Here is a 19,479-nt window from a genome sequence, read left to right as displayed (position 1 = left end):
AAATATAGCAAACGTGTAATTTGTTTTATAGAAATGAGAGAAGTTGCTATAGTGATCTTAGTAGTGTGACAGATTTGTATGAAGGTTTCATCATATTCATCTATATATTTCTCTATCTCTCTTTCCCTCTATTGTCATAACACTTATTTCTCAGTTCCATTCTGGACTCTGTACGTTCAATTCAAACATTTTGTATTGTAAGATAACCAAGATCCTATGCTAATTGGATAAATCAGATTTAACAATGCAGTCAGATAAACAGTTGTGGTAGCTGCTACCATAGCAACGTCATCATGTTCATGTCTTCTTCCCTCCCTCCTCCCTCCCTCCCTCCCTCCTCCCTCCCTCCCACTCTACCCCCTCCTCCTATCCAGTAAGTGACATATTTGCTGATAGTCTGTATGTTTGCAAGGGTTTAATGGCACAGCTCTTTGCTCTGAAGAAGGATTCAAAATGATGAATGAGGATGCAGCTCAGAAGAGTGATGGTGGGGAGAAGTATAATGGAAGTAATCAGAGGAAGAAAAGACCCAAGAAGGTAACGTAGATAGGAAAAGCAAGATGTGTGATGGAAGAGTCAGGCAGTAGGAGTGGTCTGAAGTCTTAAGAACGAAGGTGTAGGCTCTAGCAGCCCTTCAACCTTTGTATTTTCATATCATTAGTGATTTTCATGTTGTGTAAAGCATGGTTATGTTTTTGGTGGATGGTCTTGTGTGATATTTTGCAAAAAGAAAGCAGTAACAGCAGTGTAATCATTAAAGGCATTATGGCGGGTAGAAGTCTCTGGTGTGTAAAGGCTGTAGTAGCGGTTTGTTGTCATTGCTGATAAATAGCTAATTTGCTGATAACACATTTTGAGTGTTGTTAAATGTTAAACAATACAAACATTAATCCCAATTTGCAGTGAACAAAAGGGGCTTTTAAAAAATACATTGCTGCCTGTTTCTTCAATTACTATTGTTATGCCTTACAATCTCAGTTTTATGGTATCATGCTCTGTGTTTTTAAGAAGATAATACTGTTGTGTTGGAGAATACTGTGAATGAATGGTTAGGCATGGCACCTTGCTTTTTCTGGATTTGACAGCAGGTATTTTCTTATCTTTTGAGATTTATTTCAAATATGTTTAATCAGACAGATGAAAAACTATAGAAAGCTAATAATTATTCCCTTTTTTTAAAAAAAAAGAATGCCTGTAACTAAATGCTGGTGATAGTAGGCTACTACAATACATGGCCACACCCAGCTTTCAGCCAGTATCTCTATGGGAAAGAGTGCATTTATTAAAAGATTTTCAGGCTATAAGTAGAGATGCAATTTATTCAGAAACAATTGCATTATATTTGGTGAGACTGATTTCTAGATATTTCTGAGTATGATTGTATCCCTGGTATTATTAAATTAATCTTTACACAGCTTCATCTGCCCTTACATTGAGTTATTTTTAAACCTGTTTCATCTACATGATTATATTTATTTGTGTATAAACATATATTGCAAAAATGAAAATTAACTTCAGAATAAATATCAGGTTGCATGCTGCCTATCACCACATATCTCCCTACAAGAGTAGCTATAATGAAACTCCATAGATATATCTTGATGAAGATGCTCGGTTTTGGTAGAGACTATATAACCCACAGAGAGAAAATGCAGCAAATAATCACTGATACATCTTGCAATCATTTGTTTCATGTTTGTGTAGAATTTACACAATGCTATAACATAGATTTCCAAAATATAAACCTCTGTGTTAAATAGAAACTTGAGAGGAACTCAGTACATCAGGATATAAGAAAAACAAACTTGTCAAAACCCTTAAAAATGGGAAGATGAATTTGTCCATGCTTATGTATCAACTTCCTAAATTTAAATAGACATTTAAATATCAATTATAGAAAGAATACTTTTTACTCCAACTGAAGAAAACAAACGTACAAAAGATATGGTGACCCCACCTTGCTGAATAGTGAAGATTATTGTAGTACACCATAGAATTACTGATTTTTATACCTAAGCAAAATGTATTTATCTCACATTATTACAAATTATAGGTTTACCCCTTTACAAAAACTAGGATCCAATTTATTTTAAAGCACATTTAAAGTACATTAGTAATCCCAAGATCAATGAAAATATCTATTAATTATTAAAGTGGGATTTACTATATTAAATAAATGTGTTTTTTTCATTATCATTCCTGATAATTTTAACTTTGCCCTTGATATTTTAATATCAGTCAGTTCAAAGGTGCTAACAAAGTGTATTCCTTAGCTGTATATGTAAATATCTGGGTATATTTCAAAAGATACACAATATATTATTTATATATCATGATTGGTCACATACTCAACCAGATGTTCAGATTAGACTTTGGCATTTTTATTCACCAGGCATCTGGGATAAGCAGATGTTGTCTGATGATGTTAAAGTTATTGTCACAGGATGTAAGCTGTTCCAGGTAAAGGTGCCTTTTGCAATTGATTTATGGTGATTTTGTCCATCATGATGGTGTTCAAGTGGTACTCTAGATGTTTGGGATTGTACCCAAGATGATTATTATTATTGGTAATTCCTTTCCTTTCCTTTCCTTTTTCCTTTCCTTTCCTTTCCTTTCCTTTCCTTTCCTTTCCTTTCCTTTCCTTTCCTTTCTCCTTTCCTTTCCTTTCCTCCTCTCCTCTCCTCTCCTCTCCTCTCCTCTCCTCTCCTCTCCTCTCCTCTCCTCTCTTCTCTTCTCTTCTCTTCTCTTCTCTTCTCTTCTCTTCTCCTCCCCTCCCCTCCCCTCCCCTCCCCTCCCTCTCCTCTCCTTTCCTTCTTTGTACAATCATTCTACTACTTGCAAGGTTTTTTATTTTGTAATTGTCCCCAATTCTTTTTCTTTTGGTTTCTGTTGCCTCCAAGTATTACAGTGTACACTATCCAGACTATTTTGTCTCTTTTAAAAATCAATAATTGTTAAACCTTGTCTGTTTGCATTCTAAAGTTCCAGGCCACTTTAAGCTTTTTCATTTTCTATTACTTTGTGAATTTTGTAGTCCCATCAGTTCTTGCTTACAGGCAAGTGGCATTTCTTGCAGATACTTCAGTGCTTTTGTAACTTCTGCCATGTTGTTGTTTATAGTCAGTTCACTGTTTCTTCAGCTCTTTTACAGAGGCATCATTTGCTGTATGTTCTCAATTCTGGCTTTGTATGCATTTGTTCTTAAGGCTTGGTCGTGTGCAGCCAGAACTGACTCCTCTGTTTTTTTCAATTTTCCTGCTCTTTATTTATTCCCAGGCCTTGTTATGTGCTTTGCCTGTTTTTTTTTTTTTTTGTACTGGCCATGCAGTACTTTGCCTTGTCATGTCTCTTTTCTATTATTCCTTTTGTCTTTTTTGTAGGCCAGTTTCATCTCTTGAGTATTCAGTAAGCCTTCATGGTGTAACTAGCTCAGTGTGTCTTCTTCACTGTCCTTCAGATTATTATTATTTAAATTTATTGGCCACTCAACTACACTGGACTCTACATTGTTATTCTAATTATTGTAAAGGTTATTCCAATTGTATATACAACACACATATGAAAAGGGTGGGGTTTCAAACCATAGAATTATGGATGCTATCTTGAATTTTTTTGACTGCCTTGAAGACATCCCAGTGGCATTCCAAGAAAGGAGGGAGGAAGAAATATAGGCCAGTCACCCTCTCTCAGCCCAGCTCACCTCATAGAGTTGTTGTTATCTTTTCCTGCTTTGTGTCCTCTCTAACCAAGCTGATATTTCAAAAGACAGAATTTGTGATTTCAGGGTAACAATAGTGTTAACTATTGTCTCTTTCAGCCCTGTTTAACTGTGGCCACACACCCTGAACTGTTTCATAAGAATGTCCTGGCAAATGGTTATAGACAGTAAATTAGCAAGTGTACCTATTCACACACGCACACAATGTTTAAAAGAGAGTAAGATCTTGTATGAGAGATAGTCCACAATATGAAAGAGTATAATCCAATATGCTGCAGGAGTGCAAGTATCACAGAGTTTAGGCAAGTTTGGGGTAAACAAACTGGGGTTCAAGAAGCAAACAGGATTCAGGAACATGAGAGCACAAAGCCAAAGTTTGCTGCAGTTGTTTCTAATGGAAAAGTTGGGTTTATTTACAGTATTTGTATTCCGTCTTGGTTGCTTTGGACATTGGCAATTTCATTTCTTGAAATGTTGTGCGAACCATCTCTGCACTGTTCTTTGGAGCTACATGTGTGTTCTCAGAAATATTCAAAAAAGATAGATCTGATTTCCAGGCAGAGACTATTGTATATTATGGCCATGTTCATACAAACAATACTTCCTGGCTTTGGCTTCATTCTACACGTGAAGGTGTAGATGGAAGCACCAAGAGTTTCTTGTGGGATGAATGCACTGAATGGAACGTTTCCAGCTGGAAAAAGCACTCCTGACAATAACTTGATCCCAGGCAGCACCCACACAACCTGTTTTCACCCTCCTTGCTATATAACTTATAATAATGCTTACTATAAGGTAAAAAGGTAAAGGTTCCCCTTGCACAAATGTGCTAGTCGTTCCCGACTCTAGAGGATGGTGCTCATCTCTGTTTCAAAGCCGAAGAGCCAGCGCTGTCCGAAGACGTCTCTATGATCATGTGGCTGGCATGACTAAACGCCAAAGGCACACAGAACACTGTTACCTTCCCATCAAAGGTGGTCCCTATTTTTCTACTTGCGTTTTTTACCTGTTTTCGAATTGCTAGGTTGGCAGAAGCTGGGACAAGTAACGGGAGCTCACCCCATTACGCGGCACTAGGGATTCAAACCACTGAACTGCCGACCTTTCGATCGACAAGCTCAGCGTCTTAGCCACTGAGCCACCACGTCCTATGTAATGCTTACTATATAGCCACCACCATTGTCTGTTGCATTCCTCCAGTCGGGCACCATTAAGTTCTAGGCAATAATTATTTTTAACTCTTCTTTTCCGTTGCCTTTCAGTCCACTGAAAAGATGGTTTTCTGGGTAGGCAATCCCTATAGCAAGAACCTACCCCTGTCTTTGCTCCAGATCTAATGCTATTTGCAGTCCTGTTAATAATGATAACTACTGTACCATATACTTAACTTGTCATTTTGCAAGACTCACAACCAAGTAATGGTAATATCTATCATAGAACACTAGCTCCAACTCTGATTTTAAATCAACTGTTCCACACATAATTTTTTGAAGAAGTCCATTTAGAAAATTCTTGCCTGAATTCATAGTTTATGGTTAAAGACTAAGTCATTTGGGTTTGGATGTAAGAAGCAGTTTGTAAGAGGTAGCCTCAAATCCATCCAAGTGTCCTAATGCATAGTGTAATATTTATAAGATTTACTAGATGGGGTTGTGTAACACTTTTTAAAAAAATATGTTTGTTGTTCTGTGAAATAGATTTCACTAGGAATGGTTACTTGGACAGTTTTGTCCATAATAGCTACATGTGATCATTTTGTTTTTTACATTTGAATATTAAAGTGTATCTTCAACTGTGCTATAAGACGGATTTAAGCGATAAATTCATGCTATTTAAGTAGCTGTGTTTATGTGACTATAGCAACCCATAAGAACTTATGGCAACTTAACATTACAGTAAAATATGAGTGTAATATTTGGGAAACCTTAAAATACACTTATTGGAAATACAACAGTCTTTAGCATAGCTCTGATTCAAACTAATTAACTTTGAAACAATGAAGGAAGATGACTGATGAATTGGCAATTCCATTAAGTTTTAAACAGTTTACTCCAGTTGATAACACTGTGGTGACGGCCAGTGAGTGAGAATGCAAGCAAAGATTAGAAACACATTCTGTTCCTACTCCAAATGTCACCGCTTCATCAGAGGCATAATACTTCAGTTAGAGAACACAGATCTTCTATTCAGCATCATGAATAGAAGACCATCAGGATATTTTATGGGAAATATAATGTCCATTTCTTCAGTACAGGGATTGGTTGCACTTGGAACGGCTCTAGGAAATTTGAAAGCCTGGTGGTTTTGAAAAAGAAAGTTTCCCATGCAGAAAAGGTCAATAGATAATACTGTTGTCTATTTTTTGGCTACATAAGTCGGACAGGTTTCTTCTCCAGAAAGAAAGATATTTGGGATCATTTGCAGTGGCAGTCCTAAGTCTTTTCCCAGTGCTGAATTGAAGTACTATCCACCCATTCCTGAGCTTGAAGAAAACAATACTACCATGAGATGTGTTGTTCTTAATTAATTAGTAATTAGAAAAATAGAATAAAATGTTTTTCAAAGCCCAATAAAAATTCAGCACTTATACAAATATGACTGCTTTTTCAACAATTACTGTTTTGCATTTTAGAAATGTAGACAGAGGTTTTATTTAGCCTACTTCTTTAGATAAATAGTAACAGTAAAAAAAATACTGCTTGGTTTTATAGAACTAGAATTCAGGGACTTTCCTGCATTTTGCTTCTTTGTGTTGTGTCCTTTGTACTTCAAAAAAACCTCAACCAACCTGGTGTTGGAATGTTTTGCAATGTTACGGCATATGAGTGCAACTAATAAAATGAGAGGTTATTAAAATGCACTTTTATCTGCTTACATTTTCTACATTCATATTATTGTAGGTTAATTATTGTGCCAAACAACTTATATGAAGGTGAATCTGATTTGATTTTGTTAAGCTTAATCAAAAGCAAGCAGATTTCTTCTGGAAACTCCTGAGCCCATCAGGAGAATGATAAGAAAATTACCCAGTTTCAATAAAGCAACGAAAGGTTAACTGCCTCATTTAAATGTTCATCTAAATACATTTTGTGGCACAATTAAATATCAGAATTTTAAGGGCAGAACTCTTGTGTCTTGCATATGTTCTGAAGGTGAAGGCAATGAATTATTTATTGAGAATACCATTAAATCATGTTCTTCTGGGAAAGCTTGATTCTTCTCATTGATTTCTTAAGAAGAATAGGTTACATCTTTTTTTAGCAACTATAGCAATTGTGTGAAGTTTCTTTGATGCCATTATCTGCGTTTTTTTTACTGTTTCTGAGTTCCTTAAATGTTTTGCTTGTGTAAGGAATAAATAAATAAATAAATAAATAAATAAAGAAAGAAAGAAAGAAAGAAAGAAAGAAAGAAAGAAAGAAAGTCCTAAAGTACAAAATGTGCTTATTTAACTTTGTTTTACATACGAAATGCCCAATAATACAAATTTTATACTAAAACTAATGCTAAAACATTTTAATGCTTCATTCCATCCCAACCTCAGAAACATTTAATTAATGCAAATTTGTTTCATCAGCTGCACATAGAGAAAAAGAGTTATAATTAGGCATAGGTGCCTTTTGATAATCACAGTGATGCCAAAATTTTGAAAAATATATCATGATGTAATGTTGAAAGTTCCACTTTTTAATATTTGTGTTACAGTATGGAGGTAAAATTATGGTGCATGTTTTGTTACTGTCCCCCTTGTTCCTATTGTTCTTCTTCTCAAGAGTACCTACGCAGTAGTTTTCCATTTTCCTTTTTCCATAAATGTAAAATATAATTGTACTATTTAATCTAGATAAATATGTATCAAGACTTATTAAGAATCAACAATACTTTTCATAGGTTCTACTGAATACATGAGTTCTTAGCAAGCTAGAAGGTTGGGGCCATATCTCCTGGCATAATCTATTTTTCTCTGTGAACATCTCACAATCGGTGTAAGCCAGGGAAGAGCTGTGTTGAGTCTCATAGGGTCATATATTTTGTGATTATCAGGTGTTGTGGTTGTTTGTAGCCTTGTTCAAGGAAGTGTATACATAGTGGCCTTCCAAATTTCCTTCCTGGATATGAGGATGAGCAAAGGGAGGGATACAAAGATACATGACTGTTATTTAATGTGCACAGACCTCTATTCTTCCATCCTGTACTAGCCTCTCTGTAGATAATTCTGTTAACAACTTAGTAATTCAATTGTTGTAAAGCTTTTTTGCGGATTTACTCATGTAGAGTTATTTAAAATTTAAACATTTAAAACCGAATTAAAATTTTGCACTATTTATATCACATGATATGTTTCAGTCCCTTAATACTAAGTAATCAACAATTGTCTCAAGCATTAAAAAAGAATATTAAAAATGTGAATATATGAAATTTAAACCCTAATAAAATTGCATTTACCTTTAAATCTTTAGTAGGAAAAGATTCATAAATCTCCACATATTCTGATTGTGCTGTGAAATTCAGACCTAGGGAATCTGTGACATTAGGCAATACATTAACTGGCTCAAGTTTCCAAAACAGGTTCATTTATCATAAGAGACACTCTCTTATAGATCAGACCAAGAACTTCTCTGAGTGCTGAATCACTTTGAAAAGAAGCATCCACTTTATCATCACCAGTGATACTGCATAAGACACCTACAGTATATTTTATTGAACATGCTATTAAAAATGATAGTGCTGTTTGTGTGCCAGAATTGAAAACAATTTGGATCCAACTCATTTATAATGGAACCTCACATTGCCATTACTTATTATATTGCATGGATCACAAATTTCTAAAACGGAATCTCATCAACATGCCTTTAAAACCCTGCCAAAATCAACATTGGAGAGAAGAAGTTTTAGCTTTTGAAAATTATGTTTTCAGGGTGGCCCAAGTGTACTTTCTCACCTCTGCAACCTCTGCAGCCCAGTTTTTGGTCAGAGATATTCCTCAAACAGCATTCAGGCCATGGAAAACAAACTGAGCCAGCTGGCTGATAGGAAAGATCATTAGTTTTCTGCTGTTAGAAACAGGAAACCATTGCTTTTGAAAAGAGTGACTGTGAAGAAGAGAATTTGTCTTCTTTGCCAGTGATTCTTTAGGAAATCAATGGTTTCTTACAATGGGAAACCATCAATATACCAGAATGGCTCTGGGAATGTGGCATTAATTCTCATTCCTTTTTCCCCCCCCCTCCTTCCCACTACTTCTGCTTGGAAGAAGGATGGGGCAGTGGACATGTTTTTTTTCTTGACTCCAAATACTGATCCAGGAACTGATGCAACTTTTTAGGATGATCTCTTACAAACATGCAAACTCACACCTCTGCCAGCTGAGAAAAAAAAGAACTCTTGTCTATAAAAGATGATGCCATAAAATTTTGTTGCTTAAGACAAGTGGCATATCATGCATTCAGCTCTCCATAGGCTAGCACCCTTGTTTTGATTTATTGTGTTATTTTGGTCTATGAACTAGGAAATTCTTACATGTAGAAACAAAGGATTAATATTAACTATCCTTTCAGGAAACCCAAAGCCGTTACCCAAGGAAATTATATCATTTTGGGTAGTGGCAGGGCTGGTCTGATCTTCATGATGCTACAACAGGTTTTTGTCACAAGGGGTAGGTAATACAGTGGCGTTCTTGATATAATTTACACAGGACTTTCACATATGCTCTTGATTGGCAAGGACTCTTAGAACATTTTTGTTAACTTTTCATTAAGGTTCCCAAAACTGTTATCAATCAAGTATCCCTAATGCAAGAGTTGTGCTTCCTAGGCACACAAAGAACAGTGAGAACTGGAAGCCTGGATTCTGACAGTCCACCCTCTCTGAATTAATGAGCAGTATGTCAACTGACAATGGCACTGCATTTACCTTTTCTTCCCTCTGTGACAGAGAGTCCCTTCCTCCCAGACCTCATAGGCTGCAACATTTCACCAACTATAGAGGTGTATTGTTTCCTGCATATTCAGCTGCACTCATTTTGTCCAAACATATTTAATTGTGGAATTATATATTATGTACACAGTGCACATGGTGGAAAGCTTTTGTTAGCCTTTATATACTTTTAATGCCTTTGTTTTTGCTTTATTTTTTACAAGAAGTGGAATCCCATTAGCAATTCCTTGTCCTCTGTATTATTACTGCATCTGTTGTGCTTGCTTCTGCATGAAGCTAGAATTAAATAATGCTACTGATTATATACCAATGAATGTTCCTGAAAGGCGTAACAGCTCAGGAGTCCCTATTGCTTAACACCTCTCAATCTATAAATAAAGGACTGATCCAGAGAGCTCCTTAACAAGTATTTGCCCCAGGGACAATCCAGTCTGTAGGACTCGTTGTCTCTTGCTGCTGGAAATGTTTCATCTCATTTGGCTGTAAAATACATAAGAGTGTTTAAAATTCCTTTATGAATCAAAGCTAATTGGTTCTACTATTCCTTATAGATGGCTCCCTCACTTTGGATAATGATAATATAATCATAAATTATTAAATTTATATGATGCCTCAGGCTGGGTGGTTTTAAGCATTGCAGTGGATATATGTTGCCATATATATTCACATATAAATATAGCTGTAACTCTCTCCTTTAAGGGGCCACCACAAACACATTAAAGAGTTCCTCTGTATTTCCTCTACCTACTTCCCCACAAGCAAAGCATGCTGATTTCTTCATAGCAGCACCTTTCTTTTTGTTACTGAGAACTTGGATAAGTTATTACTACTTGGATAAATTGGATAAGTTATTACTACTACTAGTATCACACAAGAGACCTGGAACAAAGACCACATCTCTTGACTTCATTTTTGTAGCAGGATTCCTTCCATGGATATTTTAATGTGCCTCCAAAGTGTCATGCCTTGTCATTCTTTATTAGTTATGGCTTCCTCAGCTTAGTGCCTTCCAGATCTGTTGAGCCACAGCTCACATAATTTTAACCAGTGCATGCAGGGTGGGAATTACAAGAGTCTTAATTTCAACACTTCTAGAGGGATACTAGGCAGAGGAAATTTAGATGAAAATAATGCTGGAAAAATATGTTGTGAAAGTCTCCATGGCCTAATCTTCATGGACTGACCACTGATGGAAACTTTTGCAAGATTATAATCATGTCTAACTGTAATTTTTTTTAAAAAAACATATTCAGCACAACATATTCACAAAGCATTAGTTTAGTTCATTTATTCACAGGACTGCAAGAGATCCAGGAATCAGAAACCAAGAGATCATAGTTCATCATATACAGTAGGATAGCCAAATAGCAAACAAATGGTTGTTGGACTTAAGTCCAGCAACTCCTGATTAGGTAATTAGGCTTAATTGAGTACAGACATTTGCATGGGGATGATTTAATCAACTTAACTGCAATTCATCTCATGCAGAATAAAATTGCCTTTTTAATGGCTTTTTGAAAGCCAACTAGCTTCAAATGGTGTAACTAAATCACAATAAAATATATATCTAACATATTCATCACAGTTGTTTTCTTCTGTTTCATTTGAGGATTATGTATGCGGCATGTTTTATATAAACCTATAAATTTCCTAAATGGGTTTTTTCTAGTCTGCGTCCATTACTTAATGTAGTCCTCTATAAATAATGTAGACTCATTTGCACATTCTTCTTAAGGTATCTCTGTTGGTTTTGCAACCATATTTCAGTTTCAAAACAAAAATATTTTGCAGTTACCTATTAATGATAGATGTCTTCCATAAGAAAGTTGATTGTATTTTGTATTGTGGACAAAATAGTACCTGTAGATCAGAAGTACAAGACTTGCTTATTATGTCTTCTATTGAATCCCACATATTCTAATACTACTTTTTCTTCATCTTTTAAAGTTTGTTTCTTACTTCTGTAGTTTCTGTAAATCATACTTATTATATTAATACTTATATATAACTTAAATTATATATAACTTTCTATATATATAGTTTTAAAGACTCTTTGATAGAAATAGAGGCGTGGGTAGAATTTAATTGGGCAGGACAATAAATATTGTGCATTTTAATGACATACTGTTGAAATTGTGGGAACGAGATAATGCAAACAGGTGTTTCCAACTGAGTAACGTATCCAGAGTTTTAAAAAATGAGCAGCAGTTTCTACATGATCATGCTAAATTGAAATTAAAAACATTGTATGCATTCATTTTGTATTTCATGCTCTTCTGTTTCAACTCTTCGTTGTACTTTCATAATAGATTTATCTTTGTGGAACTGCTGTGGAAAATCCAAGTCAGGACTACGAACCATTTCAGCTCATGCTTATTTAGACAATTTATAGGAGATTATACAACTTCTTGTGAAGAAACTTTTGTAACAGAGTTTTTAGCAGGTTTACTGATACTAAATGTATTTAGTGTTGCGGTCAAATGGTTAAAATGAGGCTATGCAAAACCCATATAGCCTATTAACAATTAAATGATTCTTGAAGCAATAATATGTAGATGGTGGTCAGAATTAATCTTTTAATGGGAAGGAAGGTTTGGTGTGCTTTCATAATTCCTGAGATGTGGGCTTTACTTTGAAGAAAGCCCTGTTTATTAATTTGAAAGAGTGTTTCTTTGCTGTAAATCAATTTCTCTTAAAATTAAACTTGTCATTTGAAATTCACTAACAGGCTCTAAGTTGTTTTGGTCTATCTATCCACCTGACTGATTTATTGGACACCCATCTTACCACAAGGTAACTTACAATATTAAAAAATAAAGCTATATGAAGAAAATACAAAAGTATAAAAATATAAAATACAATAGCTAAAAGATGGGGAGGGAAAGAGTAGGATGAGCAGGGTAAGGGGAGAGTCTGGGGTGTGTGTGGCGTGAGATCTGATATTAATCTTTCAGTTTATTTATTGCCTTCTTGCAGTTTCTTCTCTTTTACTGCTTTAGAACTGGTTCTCCTGTCTCTTCAAGGCCAGTTCGCTCTGGAGCGTTAGAGTATTATGTCCTCCAGACATGCTTGAAAGAGAAATGTTTTTTAAAATGGACTTCATACAGGAACTTGCAGCCGTTTGATATTATTATACCAGAAGTGAAATCTGTGTAGAAGGCACTCTTTTAAATGCAGTATTATGTTGTACAAGTAAAGAAAGGGGAGGAAAATAAAGCAAGAGCTTTTATAAAGAGGTAATGTTTCTTTGCTTATATCTGCAAAGTAATATAATAGTGGAGAGTTGAACACTGATTAGAAGATCAAACACCTAGTTACTATGGTAACTGTGACCTGCTGCAAGAATAATTAGCAAGAAGTAATAGTGTCAGAAAGGATACCAAACTGCCCCAGAAATCCTAATGTAGTTACTGATCTGAATCAGTTCCATCTGGTTCAATCAATGCAGACATATGATAGGGGCATTCTTTGTTCCTGGAGTTTGCCAATATATTTTCTTTGTGTGATCTAACACCTGTGTCATCCTTTCTGTCTCTCCCTTGAGGCGATGACTGGAAACCTTGATTGTTTTGAAGCAGAACACTCTTGTGAATTGCCTCTGATGATATAATAAGAGGATTTGGCAGTTTAATTCATAGAAGATGAGGTTTCATAGACGACGTATTATGACCATTTGTTATTATACAAAGAATAAATTACACTTGGTTGTATACTGTATATGGGGGCATCCATTCATATTGATCATTTGCATAATAACAATGCTTTAATACAGGGGTCTCCAAATTTTAAGACTTGTGGATGCCAACTCCCAAAACTCCTCTGCCAACCATGCTGGCTGGGGAATTCTGGCAGTCGAAGTCCACAAGCCTTAAAGTTGCCAAGTTTGGAGACACCTGCTTAAAAACCATGTCAGTGAAAATATTAAGCTACAAATGCTACCAATAACTCTTTCTTTATAGTGAGAGCTAATAGCGGGAGAAAGCTAAAACAATTGCACAATTTATTATCAAAGAAACATAGTTTGATGAAGAAAAATAAAACACAATTTATTGATATAATTCATAAGTCACAATCAAGACCCGTCCCTTCCTCTTAAATGATCTACTATTATATGGTATTGTAGCGTAACAGCAAAACATTTTAACAATCCAGGTAAATTATTTTCAGCACATTTTTTTGCCTATCATCTGTAATCTTGGCAGAAATGCCTATTTAGGAAATAGGAATGAGTGTAATATGTTTGCTGAGTATGGATATATTTAGCAAGATACATTGTGTGAGATATGTTGGAGACAGGATTTCTTCCACACACCATTCTCTCTGTGCTCCACCTTCACCCCCTCCATTTCCGATAGGAATGTGGAAATGTTGACAACCAATTGCCACTTGCAAGTGGGAAGCAGAACAGAGATATTCCACTGAGCTATGGAAAATATGGGTGTTAGAATTAGTTCTCACATAGTAAAGAACACCATGACGACAAATTTGATGGTTGCAAAAATACAGGACAGATAGAAACAAACCAGCCATCGTAAAAAGGGGGCAAATAGTTTGTTTCTTGGATAAGATAAAAGAAAAATATGCAGCAGAGTTTAAATATTGTTTTATAGACAGGGTTTTTTTCTTGAAAAATAACTGTTAGAGTTGTGGCTTCCTAACTTTTTTCTATTAGTTAGCAGAAGTTCCTCGACTTGTGAACTTGTCTAAGTGGCTCAGGCTTGTAAGTATAGTGCGGTATGAAAGCCACTAAAATTAATCCAAAATTATAAAATGGGTCAATAGCTTTAGTTATCACAAACAACAACTGCTGAAAATAGTGTCCAGACTGGTATTTCAATAATTATTGACTTCCAACAGTTCCATATTCAGTTTCTTGGGAAGCTTAGTTAAATTAAAGCTTGCCTAGAACCTGATAGATTGTTGCCTCAGATTATTGTCTCTCTATTCCTTCAGGAACAGGAAAACTTTGCATATATCTCCAGAATATTGGAGGGTAGTCTTGTGACCCACTAGGGACTTTGCTGCTGAGTGATTAGCAAGCAAAAAAGTTTGAAGGTGGTAGAGCAGTGTCAACTGTAAGACATAACTCCTGGAAATAGATTCTGTGCTATTGTAGAATCAAACTACAGTATAAATTGCTTTGCTATGTTAAGATTATTGGAAAGTTTGGATTTGACAATATAGGAGATACTGGTTTGTGCCAAAGTGTATCACTTTATATTTTATTAAACTGAAAACCTCCCTGACTAATTTTGTACAGTCTGAAACTTGACAAATTTTCTTCTTATGCCTATGTTGTTAATTTTTAAATTGTTTAAGAAGCACTAACCCCAATTTATCACAGTGAGGAACTTCAGTACTTCCTTCCTACCTTAAGTCTCTTCCCTGTTCTCTCTTATTCTTGGCTTTTAATTTTTTTTAAACTCAGTTTAATACTGAGTTCAATACACAGGCTCCTCATCCCAGCTCCTCTTCATAAAATATATCCTGTAAAAGACATGTCTAAATCATAATGTTTTATGGTGTATAATGAAAAGAGATTAAAAAATTCTGTTTTCTATCTACAGAAGGTAACTGCCAGTATTTTACAACAAGAAAAGAAAAAGAGAACCCCAGATATATTCAACAGATGCAAGTTAATAAAAAGGATTAAAGATGAATGAAATGAGATATTGAATCAAGATAGAATTAAATTTATCTAGATAAAATATAGCTTGATATGCCTATTTGCTATCTGCATGTGGCATTCAAAGCTCAGGCCTAGCAGACAACTGGAACGAGAATGAAAGGAATTACGTGACAAAAACGGCCTTGAAACATAAGCAGAATATGTTTGGGATTTGAGCTTTCAGTGGAAAAACACATGAACACTTATCCCAAGGCCTGTGCAGTTTTATTGTCAAATTTGTAAACAAAAGAAAATACTGATAGTTCTCAACTTATGGCCACAATTGAACCCCAAATTTCTGTTGTTAAGTGAGACAACACTGAATTGAGTTTTGGCCCATTGTACGATTTTTCTTGCCATAGTTGTTAAGTGAATCACTGCATTTGTTAAATTAGTAATCTGGTTGTTAAATAATTCTGGCTTCCCCATTGACTTTGCTTGTCAGAAGATTGCAAAAGGGGAATGACATAACCTTAGGACACTGCAACGGTCATAAGTATGAACCAGTTGCCAAGCATTTGAATTTTGATCACATGATCATGGGGGATGCTACAAAGGTTGCAACTGTGAAAAACAGTCATAAGTCACTTTTTTCACGGCTGTTGTAACTTAGATGAACTGTTGTAAGTCGAGGACTACTTGCTTTCATAGATCCCTAAAATCAGAATCAAGAAGAACAGATAAAATGGACATCAGAAAAGGGCCTCAGTGTTTAATGAGAAGGCAAAAGACAGAAAACAAGAACTGACAACCCTGAATAGAAAGGAAATCTGGGACACCAAGCTATGCTGGTCAGCACGGAGCTAGAAATAGCAACAAAAATGTAAAGCAGAGCCACGGAACTCTAAGCGTTTGACCTGCAACACAGTTATCGGGAGGATGGGATGGGATTGTTTCATAAGGAGAGACCTAAATCAAAGCCAAGCGCACAAACACAGCTACACTTTTCAGAAAGAGAATGATAGATCAATGCTTTTTTTGAAGGGAAAAAATTCCAAAGCTGTTCAATATGTGATGCTTCCTTATGTATCAGGGATTCCAATTGGTTCCCTTGCTTGTGTTTATTTAATTTTTGGCTTTTACTGCACAGAGTGATTTTAAGTAAAGATAAACAGGAGAAAGCAGGAGGCTCCTTGTCATTTAATTTAATTAATTTAATTTAATTAATTCAATTTATATGCCGCCCCTCTCCGAAGACTCAGGGCGGCTGAGATTCCTTTGGTTTCTGGTTTATATACAAAGAATGTGTTGCATTCTGGTATTTTTAAATTTTACTTTTATTTTCTGTTGGGAATTTTTACCAATAGAACAATCAAAAAAATTGTATACAGACATACCAGCTGGATTATACATTTTCTTTGGGGAATATTTCCCCCCCCCCCCCAATTCTTTGGTTTGTTTATTAGATTTATGTTTGCCACCATGAGATTTTCAGTAGTTCATAATAATAACAATAATAATAACAATAACAACAATAATAATAATAAATAAATAATTAAATTATCCATAGTCTGGAATTGGGTATGTCTAGTTTAATGAAAGAAGGACTAGGGAGGACATGATAGAGTGTTCTGATATCTCAGGGGCTGCCACAAAGAAGAGGGAGTCAAGCTAGTCTCCAAAGCACCTGAGGGCAGGACAAGAAGCAATGGCTGGAAACTAATCAATAAGAGAAGAAACTTAGAGCTAAGGAGAAATTTCCTGACAGTTAGAACAATTAATCAGTGGAACAACTTGCATCCAGAAGTTGTAAATGCTCCAACACTGGAAGATTTAAGAAGAGGCTAGATAACCATTTGTCTGAAATGGTATAGGGCAGTGATGGCTAACCTTTTTGCCATCGCGTGCCAAAAGCGGGGGGAGCATGGGGAGGTCACCCACGTGTGTGCCCACACCCATAATTCAATGCACCCCACCCCTGCACATGTGCACGCGTCCCCTCCCCACTTTTAGCACGTGATGGCCCGGTGGGTCCGGTAGGTCTGTTTTTCACCCTCCCCAGGCGCCAGACGGTTTCTAGGAGCCTTGGGAGGGCGAAAATGACCTTCCCCACCCCTCTGGAGGCCCTCTGGAGGCCGGAAACAGCTCATTTCCCAACTTCCAGTGGGACCAAAAGGCCCAAAAATCAGCTGGCTGGCACACAGATACATGCTGGAGCTGAGCTACGGCAACGCTTGCATGCCCACTGATATGGCTCCGTGTGCCACCTGTGGCACCCGTGCCATAGGTTCGCCATCACGGGTATAGGGTTTCCTGCCTAAGCAGGGGATTGGATTAGAAGACATCTAAGGTCCCTTCCAACTATTCTATTCTATTCTATTCTATTCTATTCTATTCTATTCTATTCTATTCTATTCTATTCTATTCTATTCTATTCTATTCTAAATACATTTAAGTAAAATAAAAGCATTTAACAGTTTGAACTTTGCTTTCCATACCACTAAATAATACTGTATATCAGAATAACAATAGATGACATTGTAGGAGATGATGAGAGTGAGCCCAAGGGAGGGATCAAACATGTTATCTGTCATGAGTCCCTTCCTACCCACAAGAGATCTAAGTCCAGCATACCTTGAATTCCTTGTATTCTTAATTCCCACTAATTTCCCTTGACTGTTAGTAGTTCAGTTTCTTGTAGAGAGTTTAAGCTTACAATAAATCTTTATGCAAATTAGAACTATATGGATTTCCTGATTTCCCTGGTTCTTGACAGATATCAACTCCATAAATCCCCCCCAAATCATTCTGTTTTTAATACCACTAAGAAGAGTAATAAAATGGGGGCCCATGTAGTTTCCAGAAGGAGGGTATTCTGCAATGCAGATGCACCAGCAGAAACTTCCTGTGAGTCTCATGCCTAACTTTGCAAAATGAGGAGCCAATAAGAGCTTTCCCAAGACCTGTGAATTGGAATTGTAGAATTCATTTGGAGCAAATGATCCAGCAAGTATCTAAGTGCAAAGCCACACAATGTTTATTATGCCCCCTAGTGGCCTGCTGCTCCTATTGTGAACTGATCATCTTGTTTATATCATCTTGCTGGAGTTTCAAATGTTTAAATTAAATAATTGGATATAGTGTAGAGCAGGGGTGTCAAACTCGTGACCGGTGGGCCAGATGTGCTGGCCACGCCCACCCCAGTTTAGCAAACTGGATGCCATGAATTTGTCACCCCTGGTGTGGAGGGTAAATAAATAAGCAAAATATAAATATACAAGCTTCTAGGCCATAAACCATACAGGTAATCCTTGCAACAGTTCATTTAGTGACCGTTCAAAGTTACAACGGCATTGAAAAAAGTGACTTATGACCATTTTTCACCCTTACGACTGTTACAGCATCCCCATGGTCATGTGATCAAAATTCAGACGCTTGGCCACTGACTCATATTTATGACCGTTGCAGTGTCCAAGAGTCATGTGATCTCCTTTTGCGACCTTCTGACAAGCAAAGTCCAGATTCATTTAATAACCGTGTTACTAACTTCAACATGGTTACTAACTGTGTTACTAACTTCAACTATCAACTGCAGTGATTCACTTAACGAGTCCTTCGGGAGAGGGGCGGTATAGAAATAAAATTATCCTATCCTATTATCCTAACAACTGTGGCAAGAAAGGTTGTACAATGGGGAAAAACTCACTTAACCAATGTGTCACTTAACAACAGAAATTTTGGGCTCAATTGTCATTGTAAGTCGAGGACTACCTTCATTTTAAAAGTTTGACAGGAAGAGCTCACATAATGCTTTTTTTTTTCTTAGAAATGATAAAAATGAGCTACTACCTTTTCTTTGAAACAGGTCCTATTCACTGAGATAATAATGTCCATAAGTGCAGAAAATTTTGTGATTTTTTTTTTTTTTTTTTTGCCCAGTACACAATTTTTTAAAAACTTATTTTAGTCACATATGGATGTTTAAATGTAGGTGTGGTAGTTTGATACCATTGCTATGGACTGAGCGACATCTAGTGGTGGTAAAGAGAAGTGCTTTTATAACAATTCTTTTAAACTGCTCTCACTAGGAACACTTTCATAAGTCTTAAATTTAGGGTTGTTACTAAAACATATAATTATAATATGGCCATAGCATGTGGTTTTCCTTTATTGTTCATAGGGCTTTTTACTATCAGCTTGAGTGTAAATATAAGTG

General features: G+C 36.1%; 1 protein-coding gene across 1 annotated transcript in view; it reads left to right on the top strand.

Annotated features, from left to right (window-relative positions):
* The first annotated feature begins 453 nt into the window (after window positions 1–453).
* The window catches only part of ANK2 (ankyrin 2), a 181,699-nt gene continuing 162,673 nt past the window's right edge, over window positions 454–19,479 (top strand). Inside the window, exon 1 of the mRNA XM_070948372.1 lies at window positions 454–537. Coding sequence (XP_070804473.1) covers window positions 454–537 — 84 coding nt within the window. The remainder of the gene's footprint in view (window positions 538–19,479) is intronic.

Source organism: Pituophis catenifer, unplaced genomic scaffold (assembly GCF_029215685.1).
Source record: "Pituophis catenifer annectens isolate HBS135680 unplaced genomic scaffold, rPitCat1.0.hap2 SCAF_8, whole genome shotgun sequence".
NCBI classification, from domain to species: Eukaryota; Metazoa; Chordata; class Lepidosauria; order Squamata; family Colubridae; genus Pituophis; species Pituophis catenifer.
The sequence above is the reverse complement of the archived record's forward strand: the minus strand, read 5'-3'. Positions and strand labels throughout refer to the sequence as shown.